Source organism: Echiichthys vipera (genome assembly GCF_963691815.1).
Source record: "Echiichthys vipera genome assembly, chromosome: 19".
Lineage (NCBI taxonomy): Eukaryota > Metazoa > Chordata > Actinopteri > Perciformes > Trachinidae > Echiichthys > Echiichthys vipera.
Genome location: NC_139844.1, coordinates 3,204,972 through 3,214,541, shown reverse-complemented (window position 1 = coordinate 3,214,541; position 9,570 = coordinate 3,204,972). Strand labels below are relative to the sequence as shown.

At 39.8% G+C, this 9,570-nt stretch overlaps 1 protein-coding gene across 1 annotated transcript; it reads left to right on the top strand.

The window, feature by feature from the left end:
- Positions 1 to 5,627: 5,627 nt before the first annotated feature.
- Positions 5,628 to 8,472, top strand: ndufaf4 (NADH:ubiquinone oxidoreductase complex assembly factor 4; the record flags this gene model as incomplete). The annotated part of the gene is made up of 3 exons (XM_083934406.1): positions 5,628 to 5,763; positions 5,858 to 5,955; positions 7,286 to 8,472. The coding sequence occupies 3 exons, from the start codon at positions 5,628 to 5,630 to the stop codon at positions 7,589 to 7,591; spliced, it is 540 nt and encodes a 179-aa protein (XP_083790532.1). The 3' UTR covers positions 7,592 to 8,472.
- Positions 8,473 to 9,570: the final 1,098 nt, after the last annotated feature.

Sequence of the window (9,570 nt, the reverse complement as noted above, 5' to 3'; positions counted from 1 at the left end):
TCCCCAAAACATACTTAGATTAAATTTGTGCTCTCTTAATGACTTTTTTAAATTTTCTTTTCATTATAAGAAACTTTTTCATGATTTGAAATTACAACTTTACTCTTCTAACATGACTTTTTTCTATTTATTTTGCATCAATCACAATTTTGCTTTTTATTAAGGATTGTAATCTATAAATTACAACTGTATTCTCATAATATTTACCCCAGAATATTATGACCGTATTCTTGAAATCTCCAATTGTTTTTTAAACTGTGGCCCAAATCTTTGTAAGATCTACCTAACGGGTGTTCAGGAAAAATTCCAAATAGGAATTGATGAATAGCCAAGATGAAACCAGACCACCTCTGATGTAATGAGCTTCTGTGGAGCTTTAGAAGCGACTATGTGTGAAGTTTGTCCTTTGTAGAGTTCAGAGGTCCTGCCATGCATCAAAGATGTCAAGGTTAGCCACTATGATGCACTCACCTCGTCTGTTCTTGAGATGTGTCCTGTCTACATAGTTCATAGAAGTACATTTAAATGTATATATGTGAAAGCAAGATATATTTTTATGGTGTTTTTTTTACCATTAGTAAATAAAATTACTACATGCATGGGTGTGTGTTGTCACTACTAAATGTGTGAATTCAAAAATGTGGCTTAATGTATTATACTAATAATGAATATAACTGTGACCAAGACCAAGTTTCACATAGTAGTTTGCACAGTAGTAAGCAAACAGAGAAACGTTTTTTCGCTCCTTTGACACATCACATGTAGAACTAGAAACGTGCACACAGTAGAGTGTAGAGTGCACATCTCCACCAGGCGTGTCGTTCCCTCTCTCCCCCAAATATTCTGACCCACACAATATAGTTCACCAGTGCTCAGGCTTGTGTCCACGCGTGATTCAGTGATACTTGTGTTTTGGTAAAACACCACAGGCCACGGGTCAGATTCAAAGGGCCCTTATGTCATTAATGTAATCAAAGTTCCCACTCTTTTTAAGAAATTATTATCCAGGACATTTTCAGGAGTTTTTCTGGAAAATACAGGACAGCTCTTTTGCTTTTCATTGAACCCATTTGGGGTGTGTTGCGCTCTGTAGATTGACAAGGGGGCCAAAATGAAGTTTCTTCTGGTAAGCCCACTTTGAAGTATCACACCGTGCAGCTTATCCTACCAACAAGTGGAGTCTCACACAGGCGAGTGAGGGGCTAAAATACAAAAAGATTATTTCCAGTATAGTTGATCATAATAATCAATTTCCAGGTGTTTTCATGACTGGAAAACTAGTCTCTGATTTTCCAGATAGTATGTGAGATTCGCTGTGGACAGACACAAACACACGAACAGAAGCATGATCTTCCACATTTATGACTAGCAAAGATAAAAAAAACAATTCAAGTACAACAATGAATCCAGAAAACAAGCAAAAGCAGATAAAGTCCAACAGAACACGACAGCACTCACATCTGACAAAGTGTTGAGGCCCTCACTAATAGATCTTTTTCCTGCAAGACATTTTGACATGCAGAGCACAAGTGTAGACAGCTGATTATCTGCGTCAGCTCAGAACCATCAGTGATGATTTGGATGATGACATGAACCTCTGTTGTGACCTTTCTTTATTTGCTTGAGCCAATTTATTTAAATGAGACATGCAGACTTGAAATTTCCCTAACCTGTCCGTGGTTCCTGTGTTGTTTTTTTAATTTGAATTTCTAAAAACAGCTGGTCACTGTAGTTTTCAGTAAACATCCAAAGTCCTGCTCAAACAGGAGGAAATTGCATTTGTGCATTTGTTGGGGACAGTTTTGAGCGGCAGATGACTCCACATCTGGGCTCTACAGAGTGTTTGAGCCCAAATAAACTACAGCGTGTGTTCATGGGGATGAAGGAACATGTCACAGTGCGTCTCACTGGTGTGTTTGCCATAAGCTAACATGGTTATCAGGCACATCTCATCAGTCATTCAGTAGCTACGCTGGCTCTGAAGTATTGTTCTATCATCTATAAATATATATATATTTTTGGTAAACACTTAAGAGTAATTCCAGCAAAAAATCATCCCATTTGGGCGCTTACACTCATCAAATAAGCCATCACGACAGTTTTTTTCGTGTGACAACTATAAATGGAGAAATCTGGGAGAGTCGCTAACAGCCGGACGTATCATTAGCTATGAGAAGAGTCCCTTCAGATACAACAGAGCACCAACAACATAGTTAGTGAACCCAGTGCAGTGCAGCTAGCATCGCAACAGGTTAGGTCATGTGGTGCGCTTACTCATCTGGTAATAAACTTCTTTACATCACAATACACGGTCATACTGCGTTACAAATAATCTCCTGAGAACGTCTACACATTCAACTAACACTAAAGTAAACAACAACTCTTTTTTATGAGGGACTCATACCTAAAAAGGGGAGTAATGAATGAAAGATGCATGGACACAACTGTCCTCAGACTATGCGTCTTATTAACTGAGAGAAAGAAGTGAAGCGCGCTGTATGATAGCTCAACAGCTCTACACTGCCGCTACTGTAGCCCTCAGGTAATTACACCTACTGTTCATACTGCTGGTGTTAAAATGGAGATACAGAAATGCTTTTTTCCAACTGCTATAACATAGAGTAAAGATTAATGACTTTCATCTAAGAAATTAAATGAACATACTCTAAAGACTAAAGACATTAAACGTTACTATGCTGCTGATAATGTATATTGTTCAGTCTGCTGGTAATAAGATAATTCAATCTGTTACACCTTCACCGTACTGCCCCGAGCTAATCACTGTTAGCTACGTCCGGCTGTTAGCTCTCCAGAATTACTACGTTAATAGTTCCTACACGGGAAAAAAACAGCCTTGATGGCTTATTTGATGTATGTAAGTACTCTCAGATCAGTCTGGTAACCTGAGCCAGAGAAAATGGAGAGGTTTGACCATCGACCGAACCAATCAGAGTTGGTTTTAAGGCGGGTTTGAGTGTGACGAAAGAAGTAGAGACTGTTTAGTGTAAACAACATGGAGGCTTCCATGGATGAGATGAGCAGCTATGGAGCAAGCCGCTCACTAACTCCTGTTCTCTGGATCCTTCTGTTGAATATGGACCAGGCTCCTGAAATTGGGCCTTTGATCCGTAAATTCACGTTACACAAACGGATGTAACGGACGTCATGTTGTTTACTTTCTGAGCTTTGGTACGTGATACACTTTGCTGATCTGACTGGTTGATTTGGCCTGTCTACCATCAACATAGGTGGTGATAGACAACTGGCAGCCAGTATTTCCGCCTCTTCCCAAAACTTCTCCCAACGAGAGTTCCCTGATGCTGAGCAAATGCAAATCATGTGAACCAATCCATGGGGCTGAGTCAGGTTACCAAAAATGACCATGGGATGATTTTGAGCCGGAATTACGTTTAAATAGCTTGATTTTTCATTTTTTTCAATTTTGACAGAGAAAAACAAAAACATTAATTCAGCTCAATTTCGTGTTTCACTCGTCAAACAAATATACCGTCCATCCTTTTCATTAATGGGTGGGTCTTCAGTGCCCCCTTGCTTCTGATTGGCTATGTTTACAATGTACTCCTCAAAATAAAAGTACCACCTCTTTGCCTTCAGACAGTGCAATGTCAACACCAATATGGATAGATAGATGATTATGACCTGCAGTGACAATATTTCTCACGTCAGATGAACTTTCATTGTCTTTCATTCTGTATTGTTGTCTATAATTATTGATGTGAATGTATATGGTCTGTTGTGCCTGTGTTGACATTACGTGGGGATGCGCCCCAGCCAAAAGTTGAAATGCATAAACTTAGCCCATTGTCAGGCGATTGAATGGTTATGAGATATTCTCGATTGTATCATTGTCCTGCTGGATGACCCAAGTCACAAACTGATGGACGGACATTCTCCTTCAGGTCTTACTAGTAGAGAGCAGAATTCATGGTTCCATCAATTACAGCAGGTGGTCCAGGTCGTGAAGCAGCAAAGCAGCCCCAGCCCATCACACCACCACCACCACCACCTTTGACTGTTGCTATGATGGGTTTTTTTCTGTCTTAGTTTGAAACAAACCCCAGATGTTTGGGCAGTGTATTCTCATTGATTAACACTGCACCTCCAGACTTTAGTTCTGTAGACTGATTTACAGAAGAGAAGAAATGGGCTGATCTCAATTCCATGAGTTAATCCTTCTTCCATTGAGTGTGTGGAAGTGAGTGTTTTCATAATCCACTGTCTGTATATGGAAGTACTTTATTTATTTGTCTCACTAACAAATTCGCTTTGTGAACCTCAGATCGAGGCCAACCTTTTCTATGAGGCCATTTTGAATATGTTAGGATATGAAAGGCTGCCATCTGCTGGCTGTGCAACTGCTCATCTTGTTTGACAGTAGACCGTAGACTCTAGGGATGTGCGGTGTACTCTACTGAATAATCATCCTGTCTTATATATCTCATTCTTTGTCATAACTTCAGTAATTATCTTGGAGAAATCCTGAATTGAAATGCTTCTCTACATTTTAAATAACACAATTCACCATTTCCCAATTGCAGTCAACCAGTTCAGACATTAAAACAGCACTGCAGTGTTTTCTTATGAAAAAGAACCAATCTTTTTCTCAGTTCACTACATTTATAGAGTCTTACTCAAAGTAAAAATCAAATGATAAAAGTAAGTTTATGTTGATCTTTAATATAATAATAAAACATTTCTCTTCTTTATGTTTTCTTTTTTTGTCTTTACATGTATTAGGTTTCACGTTTCAGGTATTATTATTATGTAGTTTAACGCAGGCACACAGTTTAACGGTAAATATGTTGGACAAGAGAACGGGTCACCTCAGCAATAAATACAGCAAGGATACAATAAGATAATGCCATTGAGATAATGAACACAACAACATCTTATCTTATTGTGAAGACAATAGGCTAATAAGAGAAGATGGCAATACTATGGTAAAAAGGCATTTATGCGACAGAAAGGTCTCCTTGAGATTGTATGCAGTATGCAGTGCAGTCCAACTGCACATGGTAAAGTATAGTTAATGTAATATAGATAGATGAATTTAGTTAAACATCAAACTTAGCCTATCTGGGTTTGCACGTACACCTGCTATCTCATCATTTAAAAAAAGTATTGACTAAGACCTAGTATCTCATAATTATCTCTGTTATCTCCCGGATAGTTTGACTTGCATGTTTGACTTAGTATCTAAATCTATCTATCTATCTATTCTTTATTTTATTATCAAAGAAATTACAAAACCTGTTCTATTTGTCTATGTATCTATCACGTAAACAAAGACAGGGGAAGCATATTTATTTTATATATATATTTATTTTTTATATATATTTAAAGGTTGGAACATGACATGTTTCTTTAATATATATATATATCATTTTCAAATCTGTATGCTTCCCCTGTCTGTGTTAACGTGACAGATACATAGAAAAATAGAACAGGTTTTGTAATTGTTGATAAATAATATACTTTTCTTACCAGATGGTGTCGCTGCTGAGTTCTGTGTTCGCCTTTTTCGGTGTGAACTGAACGTTCTCGCTCACCGTCGATAGTTTGAATAACCTTTATTCTCAGCGGTCTTCTTTGGTAACTTGTCAAACATGGGGGCACGAGTAGCGCGTATGTTCCGAAACTTCAACCTAGAAAACCGGGTACACCGGGAAATATCCAAGGACAAGCTGCGAGCAGCACCCCGACACGAGACCAGTGCGGCGCCCTCCGCCGGCAGCTCTGGAGGTGAGTCTGAGAGCTTCACTCCTCTGCTTCGTCCGTTACAGTGACTCTATGGGATGAAAGGAGAGGAAAACAAACAGCGTTTTGTGTGTTTCAGCGGCGGAGACGGTGGATTCAGTGAACCAGAAGAACGACCCTCTGCTGACCCTCCTCAAGTCCGTGTATGTGGAGTCGAAGGATCCAGAAGCAGCAGAGGTCAGACCGGGGCATGACTGTGTCCATTTGAAACGATGAATGGCGCTGTGTTTGGTTTCACTGGAGATCAGTCCCACTATAAGGCTGTCACTATATACATAGTATACATATATATATATATATGTATGAGGTATAGAAGTACCTCATACAACCACACTTCAAAATATCTGAACTATCCCTTTACAGCAGCTTTAAACGGCAGCGTACAGACGTCCTGCTTGACCCTGGTGGGGACAGGAGTGAGCAATGACACTAGCGATGACTGACAGTGACACTATATATATACTGTCACTGTACTTCTCCATGGACGGCACCAGTTTGGAGAAGCAGACAGGAAGTACTGACAGCTAATCAATGCACTGCTGTGGAACATACTTTATACACCTTATAAATCAATGTTGGGTTAAGTGTGTTATATCACATCTTGCCTTGCCGTCAGACAGCCCTGTTTCAGTTTACCTGGAGGGACCTGAAGCTATTATCTCTGTTCTCATCGAAGCCACCAGTACCTCACAGAACACGGGGGTTGCAGGTCTACTTTCACCTTGGTCGGTTCACTTGTTCGTTTTTTTTGTTAGTTCCTAACTCATGACAATAAAAAGTCATGCAATACCAACAAACAAACCGATGGAGGCAGCGGTGGACCAGCAGCTCCCATGTTCTGTGATGTTAAATGACTGTTTTTGTAAACTGGGTCAGGTGGCTTTGACGGGAATATAGAACAGCTCTCCCCCACGCAACCAGTGACTGCCTCCCGTTAGCTGGGAGATGGCATGTCCACACGGTCGAAAACAACCTTTTTCTCTGTCGTTCTTAAAAAGTTTTCTGTCCACACGTACGAAGCGACTAAAAAGTAGTACACATGCCCGGCCTGGATGTGGAGCTGTAACTGCCACAGAAATACACCAACAATAGAGAAAAAGAGACGGGGAGACGCTGTGGTGTAGAATCATGACACACACTTGTGGGCACATACATCGCCAGTTACTGGTTGCAGGGCTGACAGTGGCCTGTTGGAAAACTATTGACATATCAATAGTAGAGTTGTGGGCCAGAAAACCAAAACAAAGCTAAAAGTTGCAGGATTGGGTCACTACAAGTTACTCCACACACATTGTTGATACAAATCACAGTACTTAAACTTGGCCTGATGGTGGCGAGAAGAAAAGAAAGAACACTAGTCACTAAGGACCACAGATATCCATCCTAAATGTTGTGGGTATCTAGCCGTTAGTTATTGAGAGAACAAAGTGTTGGGCACAGGGCCATCTCTATGTTTGTTGCAAAGCAGTATTGTAGACTCATTTCTTTCTGCTTAATGCTCTCACAGGCACCAAAGGACTTGACAGTGGGTGAAGGAGCGGAGCGACGGCTGTTGAGGTTCAGTTTGCCAGGGGACGCTTATGGCCTGGGGGAGCTCTCAGATGTTCCTAAAGGCAAACTGACCATTGCTGAGGCTCTGAAGGCCCTGAGCAGCCACCAGCATCAGCCTCAGACATGGACGCCAGGAAAGATCGCTCAGGAATATTCTCTGGACTTAAAAGACACACAAGCTCTTCTAGAGTTCTTCATCCCCTTTCAGGTTCACATCATACCACCCAAGACTCAAAATCAAAATCAGATTAAGGCTTCTTAGGACTGGATTGTAGGTAAATGGTAGACAATAGAAGAAATACACTCACCAGCCACTTTATTAGGCGCCCTGCTGCTTAATAAAGTGTCAGTGTGGTCTTCTGCTGCTGTTCCCTCTCTGTAGAAAGTAGGTGGTGCTGTGTGTTCACAGATGCTCTCCTGCATTCCTCTCTTGTGGTGCTTGTTTTGAAATGCAGCACATCGTCTTGACAATGTCTACATGCCTGAATGCACTGAGCTGCTGCCATGTGATTAGGCCATTAGAAATGTGCGTTAAGGAGCAGTTGGACAGGTGCACCTAATAAAGTGGCCGAGGAGTGTATGAAATAAGTCAGGTCATATTTCTTCTATTATATCATTGCACTGGGAGAGGGACCTGACTGCAACTGATGAGACAGACTTTCTCAAGCCTGGGGAATGTTTAATATGTGGAATCATGGGATACGTCTATGGTGGATATATTGATATTAAGCAAAGAAACATACAAACAAAAATAACAAATAAGTACAATTATTCTAATTTTAAGGTACCCCTCCTCTCAAAAATGTGTTTTTCTTGTTATGTCCTCTATAATGTCTGACCTTGGCTGTTCTGACTTGTATCTATTAAAGTTTGTCACTCGAGGTGTTTTCACCTTCCTCTCCTGGAGGAGATGTCTGTGCACTTCTCTGAAATCAGAGGTTCAAACGTATCCTGGGCAAGCTTTAGTTGGTACGTCACAAATTCAAAAGCCAGCTGTCATACGGCCATGTTACACTGTGCTAACAGCACGCCACGAGACGCCAGCATCAGTGACAAAATCACTTACATTGTTTTATATTAAAGCTGCTTGGAGCGGATGTTTTGTTGGACGCCCGGTTTCTATTTTATTTCTGTCCCGCGCGCTGAAAGTTCTGCGATGTACAAAGTTATCTGTACGATACCTCATTTCACTGCAAAAACCAGGTAGGCCAGGGGGCTGAGTATCTCTGGTTAGAAAATGACACCATTATTGTTGTTGTTTTGTTTTCAAATGGAGATGGTGATGTAATACAGTGTGGTAGCTACAACAACATCTATGAAGTCTTCCCGTGTGGTACAGTTGACAATAAATATCGAGGTACCTTGCCACATTGTGGTTGTTGTCATGGTAACATACATCTAGCTAGCTATAGTGTGGTGGAGAGAGCAAGTTCAGAGTTGGATATTTTTATACTGTAGGTGGTTTTACTTTACAACATTGCAAAGCTTTCAATATCTTCTTCTGCAAAATAACTAGGAACTTCAGTGATCAAATAAATGAAGAGTTGTAAAAAGGTGTAATCTGTCCTGAAACTTAGCGTAGTAGAAGTGTAAAATACAAGGATCTCACATTTATACTTCTGTAAGTGGACTTGGGAATGTTACTATGGCCAACTACATTCACACAATTATAGTTGTCAATGGATTAACTGTTTAATTCTATGAGATTAAAAAAAATGTAAGATGAAAAGAGAGGTGTACACTGTACATTTGCAATGTGCTGATCTCTGTAAGTAGACGTACTGTACATACACAAAAGATACCTTTAAATACAGGTACTGCAATGTCTACATTTTTCCAGTTTTATACATATTTATAGCAAAATTACTTTTTTAACCTGCATTTTCAAGTTAAACTATGGTATGTTAGTTAAACATATTTGCATTTATATATTTGATTATAATGTTGCAATGTTACACAGCTCAGATCTTACAGGGCCTATAGAAAGGTATGATACCCTTTTGAAACAGTCACTTGTTTAGTTTTACAGCCTGAAATAATAATACATAAAAATATTTTTCCAGTGTGATTTACACGTTTTGCCTTACAACATTCAAGTGAAATTATTTTTCTGAATTTCTGAAAAATAATAGTAAGTAATAATAAGTAAAAGTATAGTAGTAAAACTGAAAAACTAGAATAGCAGGGTTGTAAAAGTGATGAGTCCCTATGATGATGTCCTTTGTTGAGGCTCCTTTTTCT